Consider the following 25,829-nt stretch of genomic DNA (forward strand, 5'->3'; position numbering starts at 1 on the left):
CCCAGCCACTTGGGAGGCTGAGACAGGAGAATCGCTTGAACCCAGGAGGCGGAGGTTGCAGTGAGCCAAGATTGAGCCATTGCACTCCAGCCTGGGTGATAGAACAAGACTCCATCTCAAAAAAAAAAAAAAAATACACACACACACACACACACACATACACATACACACCCTTTGTAAAATACTTGATTTAATTTTAAAATATGAGGGTAGAGATGGAATGTTGGGTTATCAGCAGCCACAGGGAACAAGGAGGCTGACGAACTGATAGTCTGTGATCTGGCCTGCCTATGGTGGGGGTGAGTGTGGTACTATCCTTTAGCCAGTTGCATTAGGCTTGACTAGTTTTTATAAGATTTCCAATTGCCATCAATTTATATGGAATTTATACTCTAAAGCAATAGCACTGATTTTGAGAAAGAAAAGGTAATTTCTACTTAATACAATAAATGAGAAATAATTGAAGAAATAATTTCTTTGGAAAAGAATGCTTCTTTATTGATGGTTTTATTTATCAGCAAGGATCATGACTCAGTAGCCAGTGGAAGGAATCAGAACACTTTGGGAACATGCTGCTAAAAGCCGGTCAGCTCATCGTCCTTGTTTTTGTCAGCCTGGTATCCACTAAGTACCAAGTCCTCATTTTGTCCAGGAAGACTTTTGAATACTTTCAAGTGCATATAATGATTATCACCTGCTCGTACCTGAAAAGTATTTAAAAAAAAAGAGAAAGCAAAAGGAGATTTATTCAAATGGGTCTACATTAAGTGAGAGAGCTACAGGTCTATAAAGACTTCTATCCAAAAAGCTGCTGAGGAATAGCATTGCTAGACCTAGTCCACCCATTCTTAGACTCTTTGTATTCATAAATCCACCACCTTATTTTAGGAGAGAAAGAGTAGAGTAGGCTGGGCATCGTGGCTCCCAACTGTAATCCTAGTACTTTGGGAAGCTGAGGCAGGTGGATCATGAGGTCAGGAGTTCGAGACCAGCCTGGCCAGCATGGTGAAACCCTGTCTCTACTAAAAATACAAAAAATTAGCCAGGCATGGTGGTGCATGCCTGTAATCCCAGCTACTCGGGAGACTGAGGCAGGAGAATCACTTGAACCCAGGAGGAGAAGGTTGCAGTGAGCCGAGATCGCACTGCTGCACTCCAGCCTGAGTGATAGAGCGAGACTCTGCCTAAAAAAAAAAAAAAAAAAAAAATTGTAGACTAATGGCATGGCAAGAGGCATAGGTCCTAGGTTTACTTTGTTATTTTTTTTAGTATAATCTGGGCACAAAGGACAGCATTTTATTTTCAAAGATGCATGGAGCAAGAAAACCAGTGACAGCCTATATTTTTGGTGATGCTGTTTTCTGACTCCCAACTTGGGACACTTTATTTGCCATACAGTCTGATAAGGGAAAAGAAAATCAGAATTGCCCTAGAAAATTTGGGATGCAGGGTTCGTATACCTATATCAGCACCTACTTTATAAACACCCACTGGTAAGATTGAGCAGAGCCCAGGGGGCGGACACCCTCCCTTCTAGAGTGAAGGGATCGGGCACTGTGGCTCACGCCTATAATCCCAGCATTTTGGGAGGCCGAGGCGGGTGGATCACCTGAGGTCAGGAGTTTGAGACAAACCTGGCCAACATGGTGAAACCTGATCTCTACTAAAAATACAAAATTAGCTGGGCATGGTGGTGCACACCTATAATCCCAGCTACCTGGGAGGCTGAAGCAGGAGAATCACTTGAATCTGGGAGATGGAGGTTGCAGAGAGCCGAGATTGTGCCACTGCACTCCAACCTGAGCGAGAGAGTGAAACTCTGTCTCAAAAAAGAAAAAAAAAAAAAAAAGCTAAGGGGTTTTGCTAGGAAGTCATTGGTATGAAGGTTGAAGCAGCAGTTTGGACATGAATCTGAGACCTGGAAAATTATGGTAAGAATTTTTACTTTGGTTCTTGCTTGAGACAATAAATGCTTTGTCTTATAAAAATATTTATTGTGCTTCTGATGTCACTTCCTATCCTAATTTTAACAAATGCCATATATCAAATGTTTACTGTTAGCCAGACACTGTGATGAACATTTTATATAAATGATTATATTAACTTATATTATAGGCCTGAAGAAAGGTGGAGCAATGAAATTTTACAGATGTGGAAGCAGAGTAAGAGAGATTAAGTGATTTTCCACAAATCTCTCAGCTAATAAGTGGCACAGCCAATATTCAAACCCAGATTTGTTAGGCTCTAGCATCTACATTCTTTTCACTCTACAATGTAACCTCTTTGGAGGGTACTGATGGGGGAATGAGGCCTCGCTCTGTTGCGTGGGCTGCAGTGCAGTGGTGCGATCTCAGCTCACTGTAACCTCAAACTCCTCGGCTCAAGTGATCCTTCTACCTCATCTTCCCAAGTAGCTAGGACTACTGGTGTGCATCACCATGCCTAGGTAATTAAAACATTTTCTTTGTAGAGACAAGGTCTTGCTATGTTGCCCAGGCTGATCTCAAACTCCTGGCTTCAAGCTATACCCCCGCCTTGGTCTCCCAAAGTGTTGGGATTACAGGCGTGAACCACACCACACCAGGCCAGTGTAACCTTTTAAAAGCTCTTATTTTGTGCTTTGTATTAGAGGCAGCACAGCCAGTAGTTAAGCTCAGTCTATCTGGGCTCAAATCCTGACTCAGATCTTACAGTTGTATGACTTTTTTAGTCTCTTCACCACCCTGGAGCTCAATTTTTTCATTGGTAACCCAAGAGAAGTGATTGTACTTATCTCACAGATTTGTTGTGAGGATTAAATGAGGTAATACAAGCCCCGTTCTTAGAATAGTGCATGATGAATTGTAAGTGCTCAATAAATTTCCAGCTTATTTATTCCTCACAACACCCTGCGAAGTAGATTATTACCCTCATTGTGCAGATAAGGGAATGAAGGCTCAGAGAGGAGGAGGAGCTTCAAGAGTTCAAACCCAGGACACTCTGACACCTAAGCCTGTGGTCTTTCCCATTCTACCACCTGCCTCTTGGTAGGTACTTGAAATACGTAGAGAAGGTCTCCTCACTGGCAAGACCTTAAATCTAGAGAGGTTCAGAGCAAAGGGATCGACAGCCAGACTACCAGGAAGTAAAAGGGAACTGGGATCAGTGGCTGAGATCCAGTAGGAAAAATATGATAGCAGAAGGAAGAAAAGATGAGAGAGACAGAGAGAGAAAGAGACAGAGAGAGAGAGAGAGAGAGAGAGAGAGAGAGAGAGAGAGAGAGAGGAGACTGATTAAGAGAGGGCAAAAGGGTGGTCAAGAGAAGAAATTTTCAGGCAGAAATTTTCAAGATAATTATCTGATGAACTGTTGAAGAGACATGTGAGCTGGTAATATGTGAAATGTATGCATTTGAATTAATCATAAATTATTAAAATAAATATTCTAATGTTGATGGAATGTTTCCTATCTTTGCACATAATCATTTTTAACTGGAAAACGGTCTTTTCCAGCCATGAAGAAATCAGATTGAAAATGGAGGAAATGGTGCCATTGTTTTCTGAGGATACAACAGGGTCCTCTGTGACATGTGTCTCCCCGGGACCTGGTCTTTACCAGGAGCTCACATTTGGCAGAACAGGGCTGATCCATGTACATAGCTCGGTACTGAAACTTTCTTATGCTAAGCTGACTAGCTCCACTTACTTATGTTTATTTTTTGCTGAAAACGTCTTTTAAAATGTTTATATTTTAATTGAATTGTTTGTTAAAGAGAAATAAGCCACACTGTGCCCTGGTCGAATAGTTAAGTAAAGATTAAGTAAATATACTTTAATATTTGTTTTCATTTTTAAAATCAGAATTATCATCTTCTTAATACATAAGGACAAAAATGGCTCTTAAATATTCATGGTTGACTTGTTCAATTGGTTTCATCTTGATACCTTCAATTAGAACTGGATCAATGCATTGTGTAATTTTCTGACAGAGCTATAAAATTAACTTTTAAACTATTTTAACTACTCCACTGCTTTAAACTATACCTAGAGTGCCATAAGTTAAATCTACTAATTTGAATTACAAAATAATATTTACATTATATTAATCAAAATGCTTATTTAAAGGACAAAAAAGGTTTAAATTATTTTCCCAGCTAATGATTTGAGTCGTTACTTTAATTTATTTAATTTAGACATATAGAATCATACAGCTTTGAGGTGGAATCGGCTTCAAGATACCATGTGGTCCAGCCCCACGCCTTCAGGCAGATGAGACGTGATCCTGCCTCCTTACCTAAGAAGCAGTACAACCACAAATCCAGCATGCCCTGAACTGTTATGAAATCTTTTTCTATACAATTTCCAGAAATCAAGAATCAATGTAATAAAGCTTTCTGAATTCACAAGAAAAAAAATGGTATCAACATCATTTACCAAATTTGAGAGTCTACCACTTGGAAGGAATCATGCTGGGCATCTTAATTTAGGACAACTGTAAGGAAGGAATTATATGGTAGGGAAATCAGGGAACATTTTACATAAAATGAGAAATAGATCTTTTGGCGCTAAAGTAGGTACTGAACTCTAACCTTAATGTAGTAATTTATTCCAGCAACGACTTGAGTTTTATACTCCACAGCTTCCAATTTTTCGTAACTCTGATTTGTTTTTTCTTCAAGCTGTGGTTTAACCTAAATAAAAGAAAAGAGGAAACAAATAATCAAAGCTATATTAGACTCCATCTATGTGACGTACACATCTGGGAACCTCATCCTCCTAAAAGTCTTCAAAGATGGTAATGAAATCTATGAGCTATTTTTATTATTTCAATAGAAAAGTCCTATTTTAATACAATTACATAGATTAAAACATCAAATTTTGTTGCTTTAGGCTGAATTCACATAAACTCAGTGTGGTAATGCAATATAGGAGCATTTTGACTGTTAAACTCTAAGAGTTATATATATCTTTGATTAACAAAAATCAGTAGAGCAATAATTACTACTTGATTAAAACATTATTTTAAAATAATTTCAGACTTAAAAGTTGTAAAATTAGTATAATGAATTCTCTTATATCATTTACAGTTCCCCTAATTTTGCCATTTTACATAACATAGTATAATCATCAAAATCAGGAAATTAACATGGTATATCACTATTAAGTAGTCTCTAAACCTTATCAGAATTTTGCCAGTTATCCTGAAAATGTCTCTTCTCTGCTCCAGGATCTCATGCAGGATCCTACATTGCATTTAGTTGTCATTTCTACTCAGTCTTGTACAATCTGGGTTCATTCCTTTGTTGTTCACAACCTTGATGTTTTCGAAGAATACTGGCCTGTTAAATGGCAGAATGTCCCTCAATTTAGGTTTGTGTCATCTCCTCTTATGTTAGTATTATACATATTTGTAAGGATAGCACAAAAGTGATGTTGTGCTTAAGTGCATCCTATCAGGAGCTACATTTCATTACTGGTGATGTTAATTTTGATCGCTTAGGATGTCTGCCAGGTTTCTCCACTGTAAAGTTACCATTTTTTTCCCTTTGTAATTAGTAAGTGTCTTGTGAGGAGTCTTGTTTCTCGCTGTACTTTCATTCATGAATTTTAGCATCCATTGATGGTTCTTGCCTACAACAATGATTAATTGTGGTGTTGGCCAAATGGTAATTTAAAAAATAATTTCTTGTACATTTATTATTTGCAATTCTACTGTAAGGAAGAGCTGTTCTCTCCTCTTCATGTAGTCAATTACTTATTTTATATTAATATGACTCATGGATATTTATTTTACTCTGTGGATTACAATTCATTACTCTTTATTTTGTTACTCAAATGTCCTAGATTTGGCCATTGGGAGCTCCTTCACTTGATGCCTGTGTCCTTTCAACACGTCTCCATCATTTTATAAGCACTTCCTAACTTTCTGACTTTACGGAAGTAGAGTCAGATGTTCCAGGTTTATCTTGAAGTTTCCTTGCCTCCTCGCTGGAATCAACTATTTCTCCAAGGAGTCCCCACTCCTTTTATTGGAGAATGGTATTTAAGACCCAAGATTTGGGTGCTGTGTCTCTTGTTACTAGATGTCATTGCTTCTAGGCCCACTCAGTGGAAAGGGCTACAAAATAATATGTGTACTCACACACACGTGCATACATCTTTACTCATTTGTATATGTGTGTGCATATACACACATTTATGTGTGTGTCATTATATATGTGTGCGTATGGGTGTGTATGTGTATCACACATATATATATATTTTTTTCCTCTGATTAAAATCAAATACCATGGCTGGGCATGGTGGCTCATGCCTGTAATCCCAGCTCTTTGGGAGGCTGAGGCGGGTGGATCACTTGAGGTCAGGAGTTTGAGACCAGCCTGACCAACATGATAAAACCCCGTCTCTACTAAAAATACAAAAATGAGCCGGGCACAGTGTTGGGTGTCTGTAATTCCAGCTACTTGGGAGGCTGAAGCAGGAGAATCGCTTGAACCTGGGAGGTGGAGGTTGCAGTGAGGTGAGATCATACCATTGCACTCCCGCCTGGGCAACAAGCGTGAAACTCCACCTCAAACATAAATAAATAAATAAAAATTAATTAATTAATTAATTTAATTTAATTTAAAAAATCAAATACTACAGGACTCATTTAGCTTTTCCCCTTTCCTTATTATAACTCCTTTCTCAAACGCTGAGGAAGAATCCTGGTTCTTCTTATTTGCAATGTATTTGCCTATTTGTTCAGTTCTAGTGTATACATAAAATAATTTCAGAATTGCTGACCTATGCCCCTGTGGAAAACAATATACTAACTAGAGTGCAGTATTTGGGTATAATTCTAATAAAGACCCTGTGGTTGCATGGGCTTACCTGGATAATCCAGGATAACCTCTCTATCTTGAGAGCCTTAATTTAATCACACCTGCAAAGTCTCTTTTGCTGTATAAAGGAACCTAGTCACAGGTTCCAGGGATTAGGACATGGACATCTTTGGAGGGCCATCATTCTGTCTACCATGGAGGGATATGGGTTGGGTTTCAATGTCAGCATTCCCGAACCAAGCATGAGAAGGGAGACAGAGTCCCAAATTTAATATGTAAATTTTTACGGAACCCATCAGCTTTCTGTATAGTACTTCATTCCCACTCTCAGCTGGGCCTGATATGCAAGAGTCTACTACGAGCTCTTGACTCAATTCCTGCTAAGTGTAAAGCTTGTCTTTTGCCAGGGTGGAAGACAGTGAGGGAAAAGGAACTCGGGGAGGTCTCACTGTCCCTCATACAGATCAGTCCTCTTGCTTTTGGTCCCAGGCCTTACTCCTGGCTACGAGTTTTTGGTGTTGTTCATGCCTGCGCCTTTGTGATGTTCTGCAGGTGAATCTGCTTGCTTCTGGCTTAGACTTTCCCCTCCGTGGGCTTAGCTTCTGTTTAGACTGCTCAGCATTTTCCATTGTTCATCTGTTTTCCATCTTCCAAAATTTTATTGCTGTTTCTGAGGTGGTACTTGCCTATCTCCTGTTGTCTTTATATCTGTGGGTTTGTCCTTCAACCTCAATTCTTTTCTATCCTTTGGAGGAAAAAGGATATAACTCTGTATTAAATATACCTTGTTTATTGAGAACTTGCCTTTGTGCCCTTCACGAAAGCATTTCATGTCCATACAACTTCAATCAGGTCTCCAATGCATCTAGAATTTTCCCGAGGCAGTCTTTCCCATCAGTGGGCAGTTTTTTGTTTTTTGTTTTTTTTTTTAATTTAAGAAACAGGATCTCCCCCTCACCCAGGCTGGAGTGCAGTGGTGTGATCATAGTTCACCGCAGTCTCAAACTCCTGGACTCAAACAATCCTCCCTGGGCAGATGTTTTGAATCCCTTACTACTGATGCCTCAGTTTGAGTACCAGAACTGTTTTCAAAATGTAGACATATGCAAACTGTGAGCTCTCAGACCACTGCTGAAAGGCCAAACACTCCACGGACCACTACTCAGTTCTCCTGTAACCTTGAGAATAGATGGGAAAAATGCGACTGCTCTGTTGAGATGGAAATGAAATTTCAAAGTGGAGAAAGGGAGAAGACAAACAGTGAGAACAAACCAGAAGTGGGAAGAGCTAGGGGCAAGAGAGCGGAGAAAGGGTGCACAGAGAAGCAGGGTAAGGAAACGGGTTACTGTCTTAGGGTCCCTTTCCAAAGCCTTTTGAGATTCCAAAGGAGGGGTGGACAGCATTGGACACCACTCAAATTAGGAGCTGAGTTTGAAAGGGCTAATCTCTACACTAATCCCCAAAGTATCCATTTACACCTCATTTTATAAATGAGGAATCTGAGGCTATGGGTTGAGCATGACTGCTTAAAGTTGAAAAATTATTAATCATAGTTATTTTAAAGTCCTTGCCTGATAACTTATATATCTGATCTGTGGTCCTTCTGCTTTTCAGTCATTTTTTTTTTTTTTTTTTTTGAGACGGAGTCTCACTCTGTCGCCCAGGCTGGAGTGCAGTGGCCGGATCTCAGCTCACTGCAAGCTCCACCTCCCGGGTTCACGCCATTCTCCTGTCTCAGCCTCCCGAGTAGCTGGGACTACAGGCGCCCGCCTCGTCGCCCGGCTAGTTTTTTGTATTTTTTTTAGTAGAGACGGCGTTTCACCGTATTAGCCAGGATGGTCTCGATCTCCTGACCTCGTGATCCGCCCGTCTCGGCCTCCCAAAGTGCTGGGATTACAGGCTTGAGCCACCGCGCCCGGCCAGTCATGTTTTTTTAAGCACATATCCTAAGCCAGCCAGTCTTTCTTTTCTTTTCTTTTCTCTTTCTTCTTTCTTTCTTTCTTTCTTTCTTTCTTTCTTTCTTTCTTTCTCTTTCTTTCTTTCTTTCATTTCTTTTTCCTTTCTTTTCCTTCCTTCCTTCCTCCCTCCATCCCTCCCTTCCTTCCTTACTTCATTCCTTCCTTCCTTCCCTGCTTCCTTCCTTCCTTCCTCACTCCCTCTCTTTCTCTCTCTTTCTTTCTCTCTCTCTTTCTTTCTTTCTTTCTTTCTTTCTTTCTTTCTTTCTTTCTTCTTTCTTCTCTCTCTTTCTTTCATGGAATCTTGCTCTGTCACCTAGGCTGGAGTGCAGTGGCATGATCTTAACTCACTACAACCTCTCCCTCCTAGGTTTAAGCAGTTCTTCTGCCTCAGCCTCCTGAATAGCTGGGACTATAGGCATCTGCCACCATTCCCAGCTAATTTTTTATATTTTTGGAGAGACCGAATTTCACCGTGTTTGCCAGGCTGGTCTCGAACTCCTGGCCTCAGGTGATCCACTCGCCTTGGCCTCCCAAAGTGCTGTGATTACAGGGGTGAGCCACCATGGCTGGCCCCAAGTATTCATTTCTATCTGTCCTAGAAATATATCTAAATCTTTAACCTTTCCATCGTATCTGTGTAATCCACAAATGCAGAATTTTCCATGAGAGGGGGGATTTAAAAGATCTGGTTTGTTTCTTGAAGTGCTCTGGCACCTGTCAGACTGTGGACCTTGATTTCTGGTTCACTCTACTTGTAACTTGCAGCCTCCCTCCCTCTTTCCAGTAAAATAGATTTGCGTGGTTTAATGTTAGATGACGTGGACCTGAGTGATGAGATTTGAGTGGAGGAGCAGGGAAAGGGGCAGAGTAGGGGAGCTTGTTAGTGAAACCTTAAGTCTCAGAAGGTAGCTTGGCACTGAAAGACTCCCCAGGATGGGCACTAGGAGGATGCAGGCCAGCTGGGAACGGTGGTGGGAGACTGGTGGTGAATGGACACATCTCCTGCTGAATGCAGTTGGCCTTCACCTTTCTCAGTCTGCCATGTGTGATGGTGACGGGAGCTGAAGGAATACAGAGGAGGTTTGTCGCTTGGTCTCTAGCCAGGGGAGGAGGTTACCGGGGAGGAGCACCTGGTATGATGCATTTACCCCAGAGTTCTTCAAGCATTTCTCATTGTTACTGAGCATGAATCTTAGTGAGGTATTTATTCTCTGAGATCTGAGGATTTGAGCCATGAGGCACCCAACACCTAGGCTTTCCCTCTAATCTGTAGTCATTCTACAGAAACAATAGGACTGTGCCTAATTTAGGAGAAAACAGATAGAAAGATATTGGTGGCAAAGTGTATGGATTACATTTGGGGGAGTTTTACAGAGTAAGGAAGGAGAGTTTGAATAGTAACATGAAAGGACAATAGGGCCAGTAAGATGCGACTTGTGGACATTTGTTATCTGAGTATGTTTTGAAGGAAGAAGAAACTATGGGACAAGGCATTGAGGATGCAAGAAATGAAGTCACCTGGCTAAGAGAGGAAGGGCTGGCTGAGGAGAGGAGAACAGAGTCTAGGGAGGAATGAGATCCAGCAAGAGATAGGGTCAGCTGGGGCATTTTCTTACCAGAGGCCTGCAATCTCCTAAGACAGGAGTCCCCAACCCCTGGGCTGCAGACCAGTAGCCATCCACCGCCTGTTAGGAATTGGGCTGCACAGCAGGAGGGGAGCAGTGGGCCAGTGAGGATTATGGCCTGAGCTCCGCCTCCTGTCAGATTAGCGGCGCCATTAGATTTTCATAGGAGCGGGAACCCTATTGTGAACTGCATGCAAGGGATCAAGGTTGCGTGCTCCTTATGAGAATATAATGCCTGATGATCTGAGGTGGAACAGCTTCATCCCAAAACTGTCCCCTCCACCACATCTGTGGAAAAATTGCCTTCCACAAAGGTGCCAAAAAGGCTGGGGACGGCTGGCGTAAGAAGAGTAGGAACTGAGACATCCTGCTGGAGGGAACATGGGGGTGGGAGGGATTGAGGAACTGAAGAGAGATTTACATTTGTGGGGTTTCTAGAAAAAGACCAACAAATATGACTGAAAGTATGTTCTGGCAGTCCTGGGTCCTGTCCGGGTTGTTCAGCATTAATCCACAGGTTTGTAATGGGTGAGTTTTCTGTGGTTCTGCACCTCGCTTTGGCAAAGTTCTTTCATTCTGGAACAGTAGTAGCTGCATAGAAAGTGGTGGCAGTGGGCATGACCTTTAATTGAGAATTAGAAAGCCAGGAGCTCCCAGGGCCAAGGAAATCATCATGAGTGGAGGAGTATTTGAGGCTATCCTCCTGTCATGGGGTCCAGGCTGGATGAGAGACTGAGTGGGCCTGGGTGTGTTCTCATGAAGATGGGAAGGTAGGTGCCTGAAGGATTCTGGTGTGGCTAAATGGCAGGTTCTTTGGGTGTGGGACAGTGGGAGAGGCGACTAATGAAGAGGCTGTGGTCAGAGAGGGGAATGCAAATTTGTGGATGGGGTTAGAGCCATGACATACTAAGTTCCAGGGTGTGCCCAGGATGGTATGCAGATGAGGTGTTTGTGTGGTGTCCTGACCGACAAAAATCGTGTTCTGTGTGTTAGACAGGAATAGTATTTAGCAATTAGGTTTATGAGTAAGGGGAGCGTGTGTGTGTGTGTGTGTGTGTGTTCATTGTGTGCATGCACATTGCATGTATAGTAACCCTTCTAAAAATAATTAAATAACATTTCTTTCCTTCTCATAAACATGCTCAGAATTCTCATCAAATGCTCATTAACATATTATATAGATAATGAATTAGCAATAATGATCTGGAGGCTTTTGCTATTGGGCCATTCATTTATTTGGTTCTTCATTATACAGATTGTGGCTTTTCATGAATGGAGTTATGTGTGGCTCTGTCTTTCTGGGATGTGTCCCTCTTAGATCCATTCTATTTTATAAATTTCCACAAGGGCAGGCACTATTTTATGTCCCTGCTACCCCCATAGCAATTCACACAGTTCTGTCTACCTAATCAATGTTTTCTGAATGAAAAGACCACAGTTGTTTTCCATCCTGACAACTTGTCTTCCCAAATAGGAAAGATGAGTATAGCAATGACCTCAGCTAATACAGAGAATCTTGGAAGAGGGTTTTCTTCAAGTGTACTTTAGTACATGATGCTACAATGACATATTCAGTCTCTGTTATTTTCAGAATGGGAAAACTCATTTCCCCTGCCTTCGAAAACTTTCAAGTTTTCTCGATTGCCATCCCCTTTATTTGCCTTTCTTTTCTTTCTGCCCTCATCCAATATTCCTCTTTCACTGTGATATCAAATTCCTTGACCATGCAGTTAACATTTGTCTTTGATACTCTTCCCTTCTCTACGTGATGATCTTTTTCTTCCTTCTTTCTCTCCTTCTAATGAGGTTCTTCAGTTGGCCTTCCACTAAGAAGCTCTCTGAGAAGGCCAAGGAAAGCTGATAAACTTCAGCTCCTCTGAGAATACTTGCACTTTAACAGGTGATTTTAAGAAACAGAAATACATTCAAAAATCAAAAAAGTAAAACTATCAAGAAAGTGACAGGTAGTGGAGATTGTCCCTGAATTGCCAGCACCTACTCATTTTCCCTGTTCCTGCATGGGGACCTAACTGTAATTTTGGAGAAGGAATTGACTCAAGTTTCTCACCTATAAAGTGGTTGTAATAATACTTGCCTCTTGGGGCTGTTTGTAGGGGCATAAATGATATAATTGATGTGAAAGTGCTTCCTAAACTACAACGAGTTTTCCAACTCTTCCTCTACCTTCTAACACTGAACTGGGAATGGTGCCCTAAGGCTCACTCCTGCAAGAGAAGGCAGATAAGTGATAATTCGGGCTTTAACACGGGAGTAGCTGAACTGCCTCACAGTAATTATTCACCTGAAAGGAAGGAGGTTTGACCAGCAATCTCTAACATCTTTTCTGGCCCAAAACCTATGATTATGAAAAAGTACTTAATTGGATATTATTTGATATACTGTTCCAGATATCTCGATTTTTCCCAACTAACCTGTAAACTCCTAGAGGCCAGGGGCCATATCTTACAGCCCTCACGTAGCTTCTATAATAATTAGCATAATGCTAGACACTTAGGAGATATACAAGAAATGCACCAACCATGAAATGATTCATTGATATTCATTTCCTATATTTATTTATTTATTTATTTTTTGAGACAAAGTCTCACTTTGTTGGTCAGGCTGGAGTGCATGGCATGATCATGGCTCACTGCATCCTCAACTTCCTGGGTGCAAGTGATCATCTCACCTAAGCCTCCCAAGTAGCTGGGACTACAGGTGTGTACCACCTGGCTATTTTTTTTTTTTTTTTTTTGTATTTTCGAGGGGGTAGAGACAGGGTTTTGTCATGATGCCCTTGAATCCCCCAGATCAAGCAATCTGCCCGCCTCTGCCTCCAAAAGTGCTGGGATTATAGCCATGAGCCACCGCACCTGTCCCTCTAATGATTAAAAAAATTTTTTTTTTAACTTTTAAATTTTAAAATTTTTTTACTTTTTGAGATGGAGTCTCGTTCTGTCATCCAGGCTGGAGTGCAGTGGCACAATCTCGGCTCACTCCAACCTCCGCCTCCTGGGTTCAAGCGATTCTCCTGCCTCAGCCTCCTGAGTAGCTGGGACTACAGGCGCCCATCACCATGCCCAGCTAATTTTTGTATTTTTAGTAGAGACGGGTTTCGCTATGTTGACCAGGCTGGTCTTGAACCTGACCTCAGGTGATCTGGCCTCCTATATTGACTTAAATTTGAGGCTGGTGCTTCCACTGAGCAGACAAACTTAACACACTCTCTCCACTCAGTGTATTTCCCTTTCCCAACAAAGCTCCTCTGTGTTCTGCCACTGTGTGGTGGAGAGTGCAGGCAGTCAGACACTGGGGGTGAGCTAACTTCTTAACTAGGTGACTCTTTTTTTTTTTTTTTTTTTTTGAGACGGAGTCTCGTTCTGTGGCCCAGGCTGGAGTACAGTGTCGCGATCTTGGCTCACTGCAGCCTCTGCCTCCCAAGTTCAAGTGATTCTCCTGCCTCAGCCTCTGGGTAGCTGGGATTACAGGCACCTGCCACCACACCGCCTAATTTTTGTATTTTCAGTAGGGATAGGGTTTCACCATGTTGGCCAGTCTGGTCTTGAACTCCTGACCTCAGGTGATCCGCCCGCCTCAGCCTCCCAAAGTGCTGGGATTACAGGCTTGAGCTACCTCACCCAGCTTAACTAAGTGACTCTTAATCTCGTTGAGTCTTGGTTTCATCATCTGTAAGATAGACACAATATCTTCCCTGCCTGCCCCAGGGGTTATGAAGATGAAATCAGAGTTTGAATGGAGGTCAAGCTTTTAAAAACTGCAAAGCCCCTTTCTGGGGTGAGGTAGCTGTTCTTAATAGTTATCTCTCATTCTATCTCTCTGATGACATTGGAGCCAAAGGGAAGCAGCTTCCTCTCTGCCACACACACACTTTCAAATCAATTTTATAATTTAAGATGGGACTCACAGATAGGTGTTATTAACAATGCAAGGCCCTCTGGTAACTTCTTATTTTAAAAATTAATAATTATTGCTAATCAAGCGAAAGATTTTTAAATAAATCATTAAAATTTTCTGTACTGTCTCTATTTCAAATTTATTTTTCCCTGTCTTCCTACAGCTCTGGTCCTTAGAGAGTCTCAGGGGGATTTTTTAGGGTCAGGGATGCTTTCAGCCACAAATTTGAAGCAAACAATTGTGATGCCTCACCTATGCACATTTCTTTTTCATTTTCATGTTATTTTTATGCACATTTTCTCACTTAGTCCTTACAGCTCTGACATTGGTAGGGCAAGAGGTGTTACCTTCATTTTTCAAATGAAATAGACAAATTTTATTTTGGCACCCTGACTTTCTTTTTTGAGGCAGGGTCTTGCTTTGTTGCCCAGACTGGAGTGCGGTGGCACTATCTCAGCTCACTGCAACCTCCGCATCCCAGGCTTGAGTAATTCTTCTGCCTCAGCCTCCCGAGTAGCTGGGATTACAGGCACCTGCCACCACCCCCAGCTAATTTTTGTATTTTTAGTACAGATGGGGTTTCACCATGTTGGCAAGGCTGGTCTCGAACTCCTGACCTCGTGATCCAACCACCTCAGCCTCCCAAAGTCCTGGGATTATAGGCATGAGCCACCACACCCAGCCTGCACCCTGGCTTTGAAAGCCCCATCTCCTGCTGGCCTTGTAGGATGTCATATATCTCTGATTCTGCAGGCAAGTGAGGCCATGGGTGGCAGCAGCAGCAGCACTTGGGAGTCTGGTAGAAATGCAGAATCTCAGACCTACCCCAGGCCCCCTGAATCAGAATCTAAGGTTTATCAAGACCTGCAGGTGATTCATGTGCACATTCAAGTTTGAGAACATGGATCTGATCTGCGGATTCGCACGAAGAAATTACTGACTTAACATCCTCTCCCAGAAAAAAAGCTCCAAGATATTTATTTTTTAAAAAGAACGTTTGAAAGAGAAATAATTACTCCCCAAGAATGAGTGATGGGATTCTAGGCATCTGGCCCCTTAGAGAGCTTTCTAGTTCCCTGAATATACAGGATCCCAACTCTTATGATCACACAAAAGCTGATCTTGTGTTCCACGCTGTCATAGAATGATGTTTCAGAGAGAAAAAACAAGAAGGAATAATACAAGAAAATAAGGTAACAAACTAAAAACCTAAAATGGTAATTTGTACAAGTTTTCCTTCACAAAATATGCAACTAAATGTTTACTACATAGTTAGATGATAGCTAATCACACAACACTTAGAAAAATATATCAGGGCTGGGTGTGGTAGCTCATACCTGTAATCCCAATACTTTGGGAAGCCTAGGTGAGTGGATGGCTTGAGCCCAGGAATTCAAGACTGGTCTGGCAACAGAATGAAACTCTATCTCTAAAAGCAAAATAAAACCTCCAAAATCAGCCAGGCGTAGTGGCATGAGTCTGTAATCCCAGCTACCCAGGAGGCTGAGTGGGGAGGATCGCCTGAGCTGGAGAAGTTGAGGCTACAGTGAGCCATGATCACACCATTGCACTCCAGCCTGGGTGACAGAGTGAGACCTCATCTCTTAAAAACAAAACAAAACAAAAAAGAAGAAGAGAAAAACATATCAATCCGCTAACAACATTGAGTTCTATTTTTCCATATATAATTTGGCAGCCTATGACATTTTGGAGTCACTCTAGACTGTCACTTCTCTTCTCCATTAGCTGAATCACTCTTTAACTCTGAAAAGGCTAAAACACTGTATATTTGGGCAAAAGTGTATGAAGTTTGTAAATAGATTGCCTTTACAATGTTATTCTTCGTTCAATCTGTGTTTTAAAAATTTCCCTGCAGTGCATTCCAGGACTACTTCATCAAACTGTTAATAACCTTAGACTTCAATTACATGTTGGCTTCACTTGGTGAGATTAGAAGAGTTGCATCAGAAACTGAATTAGTAATCCTAGAATCACATCTTGTAAGAGCTTTAGAGATGATACAATACAAATTCTTCTTTTACACATGGAGAAAATGAAGTTCAGAGAAGAAATGTGATTCGCTGAAGGTCACACTCACAGTTTGGGGATTATTCGAGGTTTCATCTGAAAAGCTCTTATTTCATCTTAGTTGTAAAGAAAGCTGAATGAAGTCACACACATCCTAAACTTCTGGTTTTCATGTTCAGCCACATCCTATCCACAAGGACAACTTATGAATCAAAATTTTGGCTCTGAATGGCATCAACTCACCTTATCAACAATCTCCTGGATTTCTGGAGTGGCGGATTTGGCCTCAGATAAGCCTCCAGGTATCATTTTGGCTGATTGCTTCTTTGCTGGACAGGATGCTGGAACCAAAGTGAACAGGGAAGCGTGGAGACTCGTGTGTTAAAAGAGGCATTCGCTAGCTCCGCCTATAGAATGCTTTATTTTCCAGAAATAGCAAAGAGGCACGGGGAAAATGAGTATGCCTCCAAGCAAGTCTTCTTGCTTCCTGGACAGTATATACTACATGGAATTTGGAAGAAAGAGGGGTTGGAGGATGAACAAATGGGCAAGTATAGGAATCATGTCCTAACAAGCATCAAACATCCCCGCATTCTCTTTGACAATGGTTCCATCCTGTTGCATCATCTGAATTATGAAATCTGAAACTGCAACTAGAATTTCCAAGTGTTTTAAAACTTCTAACACAAAATTTTATTTTTTTAAAGCAAAACTTACTAATAATGTCAAGGTTAGTTTAGAATTTACTTGACTTTAGAAAGAAAGCAAAAGGATGTATCTGGAGGATCTTGGCTGGATGTGTCTTCTTTACTCTTATTTAAATATCTGGAGATGTTTAACATACAGAAAAAACACAAAGAATAAAATAACAAACATCTATATTTCTATCACTCAGAGTTAAAACTTTTAACCTTTTTGTCATGTTTGCTTGCTATCTTTTATTTTGGTAGTTATTTTTAAGAAATAAAATATTATAGATATGGAGGAAGCCCCACACTCCACACAACCTTGTCTTCCAGAAGGCAAAGTACGTTGTGAATAGATATCCTTCCAGGTCATTTTTATACGTTTACTTGGTGTGTTTTTAAAATTTCACTTAAATTGTATGCTAAATATATTCTATGTTATGCTCCTTTTTCTCTTCAACATGTTTTTGAGCCTTTCCATGTTGATATACACATAGATCAATCCACAGATAGATCAATCCTGCTCATTTCCTTTAACTGCGATATGCTACTTTATGCTAGACCTATCTATTTAGTCTACCTATCTAACTGCTATATACTAGTTCATATTTTATATACTCATTTCCCTATTGATGATGATTTTGGTTGTTTCTAGTGTTTCATTCTTACAAACAACGTTGCATTTTTTCCCCTTTTGTACATGAGTGAGTGCTTCTGCAGGCAACTTATCTAGAAGCAAAATGACCACGTTGTGTGAGTATTTATGTATGTTATATTATTCAATTTTGGGAATATATAATACATACACAGGATAAAAATGTTTGGAAGGAACAAGGCTTTACAATATAAGGAATTAATCACTCACTTAATTCTTTAGACACCCTTCTACTTTCCAGAAACAACTATTGGCACCAACTTCTTCTGTATCCTTCAGAGACATTCTTTACACATACAAATATAGAAAAAATTGGAGGCTGGGCACGGTGGCTCATGCCTGTAATCCCAGCACTTTGGGAGGCCGAGGCAGGTGGATTACAAGGTCAAGAGATTGAGACCATGCTGGCCAACATGGTGAAAGCCCATCTCTACTAAAAATACAAAAATTAGCTGGGCATGGTGGCATGAGCCTGTAGTCCCAGCTGCTTGGGAGGCTGAGGCAGAAGAATTGCTTGAACCTGGGAGGCAGAAGTTGCAGTGAGCTAAGATTGTGCTGCTGCACTCCAGCCTGGCAATAGAGCAATACTGTGTCTCAAAAAAATATATAATAAAATAAAAAATAATAATAATTGGCTACACACACATGCACAAACACACATAGATAAATATACATCTATATAGGTTTTCTTTTATAAAAATGGTATTCTATATAAATGATTACACTTTTTGTTTTATTCCTAACAATATATTTTGGAGATTGTTGTATATCACAATACAGGGAGGTGCTTGTTTCTTTATAATGATGTTTGGTGGGTGTTTGGCAAATTCTTGGAGCTAGGTGAGTGTCTTATAGGCTAAACTAAGGGGCGCTACACAGGTAATCTCTCCACAGAATGCCTTTACCCTGTGGATTAAGAAGAACAGTGAATGTGGATGAGAAGGTTCTCCCTCAAGAGGCCACAGGTCGTCTGAAGATTTTGGCTTAGCTTTCATAGGCCACTGGTTCTACTCATCTTCATGTGACCTCCCCAAGTCAAGTCCTTTCATATTCAGGCCCCTGACATTTTTCCAAGCCTGCAGCCCATTTTTAGTTGTTCACTTACATCCTAGTCCAGGCCATCCTTATTGAATCTCCCCGGGGGTAAGGGATATGATAAACAGCAAGTCTACTCTTCTCTTTTCACGTCTATGCCCTGTGCTTTTGGCTCTTTCCTATTGATTCTCAATAATTTATTGTAGAAGTAAAAACTTCCCCAAAGCAAATATTGCTTTTGTCTTTTGTATTCCTCCTGTAACTGTGGGGAAAAGAAAAAGAGATCAGACTGTTACTGTGTCTATATAGAAAGAAGTAGACATAAGAGATTCCATTTTGTTCTGTATTTGAGATGCTGTTAATCTGTGACCCCACCCTCAACCTTGTCCTTGCAAGAGACATGTGCTATGGTGACTCAAGTTTTAACGGATTTGGGCTGTGCAGGGTGGGCTTTGGTAAACAAGTGCCTGAAGGCAGTATGCTTGTGAAAAGTCATCACCATTCTCTTAATCTCAAGTACCCAGAGACACGTACACTGCCAAAGGTCCATAAGAGGAAAGAAGGCCTCTTGACAGTTGAGATAGAGAAAAATATCTGTCCCCTGCCCATCCCTGGGCAATGGAACATCTCGGTGTAAAACCCAATTGTATGTTCTGTTTACTGAGAAAGGAGAAAACCGCTTTAGGGCTGAAGGTGGGACGTGCTAGCCGCAATGTTGCTCTTTATGCACTAAAAAGGTTTATGGAGATGTTTGCATATGCATGCCAAGGCACAGCACTTTTCTTTAAACTTATTCATGTCACAGAGATCTTTATTCATATGTCTTACTGCTGACCTTCTCCCTACGATGATCCTATTATCCTGCCACTTCCCTTTTTCTAAGATGGTAAAGATAATGATCAATAAATACTGAGGGAACTCAGAGACCAGTGATGCGTGGGTCCTCTGTATGCTGAGCGCCGGTCCCCTGGGCCCACTTTTTCTTTCTCTATACTTTGTCTCTGTATCTCATTTCTTTTCTCAAGTCTCTTATTCCACCTAACGAGAAACGCCCACAGGTGTGGAGGGGTGTGGAGGGGCAGGCCACCCCTTCATCTGGTGCCCAACGAGGGTGCTTTTCTCTAAGGTGAAGGTACGCTCAAGCGTGATCATTGAGGACAAGTTGACGAGAGACTCCCGAGTATGTCTACAGTCAGCCTTGCGGTAAGCTTGTGTGCTTGGAAGAACCAAGGTAACAATGGGGCAAACTAAAAGTAAATATGCCTCTTATCACAGCTTTATTAAGATTCTCTTTAAAAGAGGGGGAGTTAAAGTCTCTACCAAAAATCTAATTATGCTATTTCAAACAATAGAACAGTTTTGCCCATGGTTTCCGGAGCAGGGAACTTTAGATCTAAAAGACTGGGAAAAAATTGGCAAAGAATTAAAACAAGCAAGTAGGGAAGGTAAAATCATCCCACTTACAGTATAGAATGATTGGGTCATTATTAAAGTAGCTTTAGAACCGATTCAAACAGAAGAAGGTAGCGTTTCAGTTTCTGATGTCCCTGAAAGCTGTGTAGTAGATTGTGAAAAAGAGGCAGGGATAGAATCCTGGAAAGGAACGGAAAGTTCACATTGTAAATGTGTAGCAGAGCCGGTAATGGCTCGGTCAACGCAAAATGTTGACGATAATCAATTACAGGAGGTGATATATCCTGAAATGTTAAAATGAGAAGAAAAAGGTCCAGAATTAGCAGAGCCATCAGAGTCTAAACTACGATGGCCAACTCCTCTTACAGCAACTCAGATGCCTGTAACTTTACAACCTCAAATGCGGGTTAAACAAGTACAAACTCCAAAAGAAGATCAAATAGAAAAAGATAGAGTCTCTGTCATGGCAATGCCAATCCAAATACAGTGTCCACAATATCAGCTGGTAGAAAATAAGACCCAGTTGCCAGTAGCCTATCAATACTGGCCGCCAGCCAAACTTCAGTATCGGCTGCCCCCATAAAATCCATATGGACAGCCAGGAATGTTTCCAGCGCCACAGGGCAGGGCGCTATAGCCTCAGCCGCCCACCATGGGACATAATCCTACAGCACTGCCTAGTGGACAGAGTGGTGCATTACATAAAATTATTGATGAGGCAAGAAAACAAGGAGATATTGAAGCTTGGTGATTCCCAGTAATATTAGAATCAAGACCACCTGGAGAAGGGGCCCAAGAGGGAGAGCCTCCCAGAGCTGAAGCCAGATATGAGTCCTTTTCTATAAAAATGCTAAAAGAAATGAAAGAGAGAGTAAAACAGTATGGACCCAACTCTCCTTACTTGAGAACATTATTAGATTCCATTGCTCATGGACATAGACTCATTCCTTATGATTGGGAGATTCTGGCAAAATCATCACTCTCACCCTCCCAATTTTTACAATTTAAGACTTGATGGATTGATGGGGCACAAGAACAGGTCCTAAGAAATAGGACTGCCAATCCTCCAATTAACATAGACGTAGATCAACTATTAGGAACAGGTCAAAATTGGAGCACTGCTAGTCAAAAAGTAATAATGCCAAATGAGGCCATTGAGCAAATTAGGGCTATCTGCCTTGGGGCCTGGGAGAAAATCCAAGACCCAGGAACTGCCTGCCCCTCCTTCAATACAATAAGACAAGGCTCTGAAGAGCCTTACCCTGATTTTGTAGCAAGGCTTCAAGATGCTGCTCAAAAGTCAAAATTACTGATGAGAATGCCCGTAAGGTCATAATGGAGTTGATGGCATATGAAAATGCCAATCCTGATTGTCAATCAGCCATTAAGCCATTAAAAAGAAGGGTCCCGGCAGGATCAGATGTAATCTCAGAGTACGTTAAAGCCTGTGATGGAATCGGCGGTGCTATGCATAAAGCTATGCTTATGGCTCAAGCAATCACAGGAGTTGCTTTAGGAGGACAAGTTAGAACATTTGGGGGAAAATGTTATAATTGTGATCAAATTGGTCATCTAAAAAACAATTGCCTAGTCTCAAATAAACAAAATATAACTACTCAAGCTACTACGACAACAGATAAAGAGCCACCTGGCCTATGTCCAAGATATAAAAAGGGAAAACATTGGGGTAATCAATGTCGTTCTAAATTTGATAAAAATGGGCAACCACTGTCAGGAAACGAGAGGAGGGGCCAGCCTCAGGCCCCACAACAAACTGGGGCATTCCCAGTTCAGCCCTTTGTTCCCCAGGGTTTTCAGGAACAACAACCCCCACTGTCACAAGTGCCTCAGGGAATAAGCCAGTTATCACAATACGGCAATTATGCCCCACCACAAGCGGCAGTGCAGCAGTAGATTTACGTACTATACAAGCAGTCTCTCTGCTTCCAGGGGAGTCCCCACAGAAAATCCCCACAGGGGTATACAGCCCATTGCCTGAGGGGACTGTAGGACTAATCTTAGGAAGATCAAGTTTAAATCTAAAGGGAGTTCAAATTCATACCGGTGTGGTTGATTCAGACTATAAAGGCGAAATTCAATTGGTTATTAGTTCCTCAATTCCTTGGAGTGCCAGTCCAGGAGACAGGATTGCTCAATTATTACTCCTACCTTATATTAAAGTTGGAAACAATGAGATAAAAAGAACAGGAGGGTTTGGAAGCACTGATCCGGCAGGAAAGGCTGCATATTGGGCAAGTCAGGTCTCTGAGAGCAGACCTGTGTGTAAGGCCATTATTCAAGGAAAACAGTTTGAAGGGTTGGTAGACACTGGAGCAGATGTCTCTGTCATTGCTTTAAATCAGTGGCCAAAAAATTGGCCTAAACAAAAGGCTGTTACAAGACTTGTCGGCGTAGGCACAGCTTCAGAAGTGTATCAAAGTACAATGATTTTACATTGTTTAGGGCCAGATAATCAAGAAAGTACTGTTCAGCCAATGATTGCTTCAATTCCTGTTAGTCTATGGGGTCGAGATTTGTCACAACAGTGGGGTGCGGAAATCATTATGCCCGCTCCATTACACAGCCCCATGAGTCAAAAAATCATGACTAAGATGGGATATATACCAGGAAAGGGATTGGGAAAAAATGAAAATGGCATTAAAGTCCCAATTGAGACTGAGGAAAATCAAGAAAGAAAAGGAATAGGGTATCCTGTTTAGGGGCAGCCACTGTAGAGCCTCCTAAACCCATTCCATTAACTTGGAAAACAGAAAAACCGGTATGGGTAAGTCAGTGGCCGCCACCGAAACAAAAACTGGAGGCTTTACATTTATTAGCAAAGGAACAATGAGAAAAGGGACACACTGAGCCTTCATTCTTGCCCTGGAATTCTCCTGCATTTGTAATTCAGAAAAATCAGGCAAATGGCGTATGTTAACGGACTTAAGAGCCATAAATGCTGTAATTCAACCCATGGGGCCTCTCCAACCTGGGTTGCCCTCCCCAGCCATGATCCCAAAATACTGGCCTTTAGTTATAATTGATCTAAAGGATTGCTTTTTCACCATTCCTCTGGCAGAGCAGGATTGTGAAAAATTTGCCTTTACTATACCAGCCATAAATAATAAAGAACCAGCCACCAGGTTTCAGTGGAAAGTGTTACCTCAGGGAATGCTTCATAGTCCAACTATTTGTCAAACTTTCGTAGGTCAAGTCCTTCAACCAGTTAGAGACAAATTGTTCAGATTTTTATATCATTCACTATATTGATGATATTGTATGTGCTGCAGAAACAAGAGACAAATTGACTGTTACACATTTCTGCAAGCAGAGATTGCCAATGCAGGACTAACAATAGCATCTGATAATTCAAACCTCTACTCCTTTTCATTATTTAGGGATGCAGATAGAAAATAGAAAAATTAAGCCACAAAAAATAGAAGTAAGAAAAGGCACATTAAAAACATTAAATGACTTTCAGAAATTGTTAGGCAATATTAATTCTATTCGGCCAACTCTAGGCATTCCTACTTATGCCATGTCAAATTTGTTCTCTATCCTAAGAGGAGACCCAGACTTAAATAGCAAAAGAATATTAACCTCAGAGGCAACAAAAGAAATTAAATTAGTGGAAGAAAAAATTAAGTCAGCACAAATAAGTAGAATAGATCCCTTAGCCCCACTCCAACTTTTGATTTTTGCTACTGCACATTCTCCAACAGGCATCATTTTTCAAAATACTGATCTTGTGGAGTGGTCATTTCTTCCTCACAGTACAATTAAGACTTTTACATTGTACTTGGATCAAATAGCTACATTAATTGGTCAGGCAAGATTACGAATAATAAAATTGTGTGGTAATCATCCAGACAAAATAGTTGTTCCTTTAACCAAGGAACAAGTTAGACAAGCCTTTATCAATTCTGATGCATGGCAGATTGGTCTTGCTGATTTTATGGGAATTATTGATAATCATTACCCAAAAACAAAAATCTTCCAGTTTTTGGCCGGGCGCGGTGGCTCAAGCCTGTAATCCCAGCACTTTGGGAGGCCGAGACGGGCGGATCACGAGGTCAGGAGATCGAGACCATCCTGGCTAATACGGTGAAACCCTGTCTCTACTTAAAAATACAAAAAACTAGCCGTGCATGTAGCCAGCTACTTGAGGCTGAGGCAGGAGAATGGCATAAACCCGGAGACGAGCTTGCAGTGAGCTGAGATCTGCCACTGCACTCCAGCCTGGTGGCAGAGCAAGACTCCGTCTCAAAAAAAAAAAAAAAAAAAAAAAAAAATCTTCCAGTTTTTAAATTGACTACTTGATTTTACCTAAATTACCAGACATGAACCTTTAGAAATGCTTTGACAGTATTTACTGATGGTTCCAGCAATGGAAAAGCGGCTTACACAGGGCCAAAGGAGCGAGTAATCAAAACTCAATATCAATTGCCTCAAAGGGAAGAGTTGGTTGCAGTCATGACAGTGTTACAAGATTTTAATCAACCTGTTAATATTATATCAGATTCTGCATATGTAGTACAGGTTACAAGGGATGTTGAGACAGCTCTAATTAAATATAGCATGGATGATCAGTTAAACCAGCTGTTCAATTTATTAGAACAAACTGTAAGAAAAAGGAATTTCCCATTTTATATTACTCATATCCGAGCATACACTAATTTACCAGGACCTTTAACTAAAGCAAATGAACAAGCTGACTTACTGGTATCCTCTGCATTCATAAAAGCACAAGAACTTCATGCTTTGACTCATGTAAATACAGCAAGGTTAAAAAACAAATTTGATATCACATGGAAACAGGCAAAAGATATTGTACAACATTGCACCCAGTGTCAAGTACTACACCTGCCCACTCAAGAGGCAGGAGTTAATCCCAGAGGTCTGTGTCCTAACGCATTATGGCAAATGGATGTCACACATGTACCTTCATTTGAAAAATTGTCATATGTTCATGTAACAGTTGATACTTACTCACATTTCATATGGGCAACCTGCCAGACAGGAGCAAGTACTTCCCATGTTAAAAAACATTTATTATCTTGTTTTGCTGTAACGGGAGTTCCAGAAAAAATTAAAACTGACAATGGACCAGGATATTGTAGTAAAGCATTCCAAAAATTCTTAAATCAGTGGAAAATTACACATACAACAGGAATTCCTTATAATTCCCAAGGACAGGCCATAGTTGAAAGAACTAACAGAACACTCAAAACTCAGTTAAACAAAAAGAAGGGGGAGACAGTAAGGAGTGTACCACTCCTCAGATGCAACTTAATCTAGCACTCTATACTTTAAATTTTTTAAACATTGATAGAAATCACACTACTACTTCTGCAGAGCAACATCTTCCTGGTAAAAAGAACAGTCCACATGAAGGAAAACTGACTTGGTGGAAAGACAACAAAAATAAGACATGGGAAACAGGGAAGGTGATAACCTGGGGAAGAGGTTTTGCTTGTGTTTCACCAGGAGAAAATCAGCTTCCTGTTTGGATACCCACTAGACATTTGAAGTTCTACGATGAACCCATCCGAGATGCAGAGAAAAGCACCTCCAAGGAGACGGAAACACCGCAATCGAGCACCATTGACTCGCAAAATGAACCAAAGTGGTGATATCAGAAGAACAGATGAAGTTGCCATCCACCAAGAAGGCAGAGCTGCCAACCTGGGCAGAAACTAAAATAACCTGCTA

General features: G+C 41.1%; 1 protein-coding gene across 1 annotated transcript; it reads right to left on the reverse strand.

Annotated features, from left to right (window-relative positions):
- Positions 1-472: 472 nt before the first annotated feature.
- CSTA (cystatin A) lies at positions 473-16,779 on the reverse strand. Its single transcript, XM_033211038.1, has 3 exons — positions 16,572-16,779; positions 4,568-4,669; positions 473-704 (listed from the first exon to the last, which is right to left on the reverse strand). The coding sequence occupies exons 1-3, from the start codon at positions 16,635-16,637 to the stop codon at positions 576-578; spliced, it is 297 nt and encodes a 98-aa protein (XP_033066929.1). The 5' UTR covers positions 16,638-16,779; the 3' UTR covers positions 473-575.
- Positions 16,780-25,829: the final 9,050 nt, after the last annotated feature.

This window comes from Trachypithecus francoisi, unplaced genomic scaffold (assembly GCF_009764315.1).
Source record: "Trachypithecus francoisi isolate TF-2019V2 unplaced genomic scaffold, Tfra_2.0 Lachesis_group0, whole genome shotgun sequence".
Classification (NCBI taxonomy): Eukaryota; Metazoa; Chordata; class Mammalia; order Primates; family Cercopithecidae; genus Trachypithecus; species Trachypithecus francoisi.

Excerpts from the sequence above, each read along its gene's own strand:
- CSTA (XM_033211038.1), bottom strand. The coding sequence starts at position 16,637 with ATGATACCTGGAGGCTTATCTGAGGCCAAATCCGCCACTCCAGAAATC. Across the intron at positions 4,670-16,571 it reads TCCAGGAGATTGTTGATAAG|GTTAAACCACAGCTTGAAGA; the intron begins GTGAGTTGATGC and ends TCTTTTATTTAG. Across the intron at positions 705-4,567 it reads GAATAAATTACTACATTAAG|GTACGAGCAGGTGATAATCA; the intron begins GTTAGAGTTCAG and ends AATACTTTTCAG.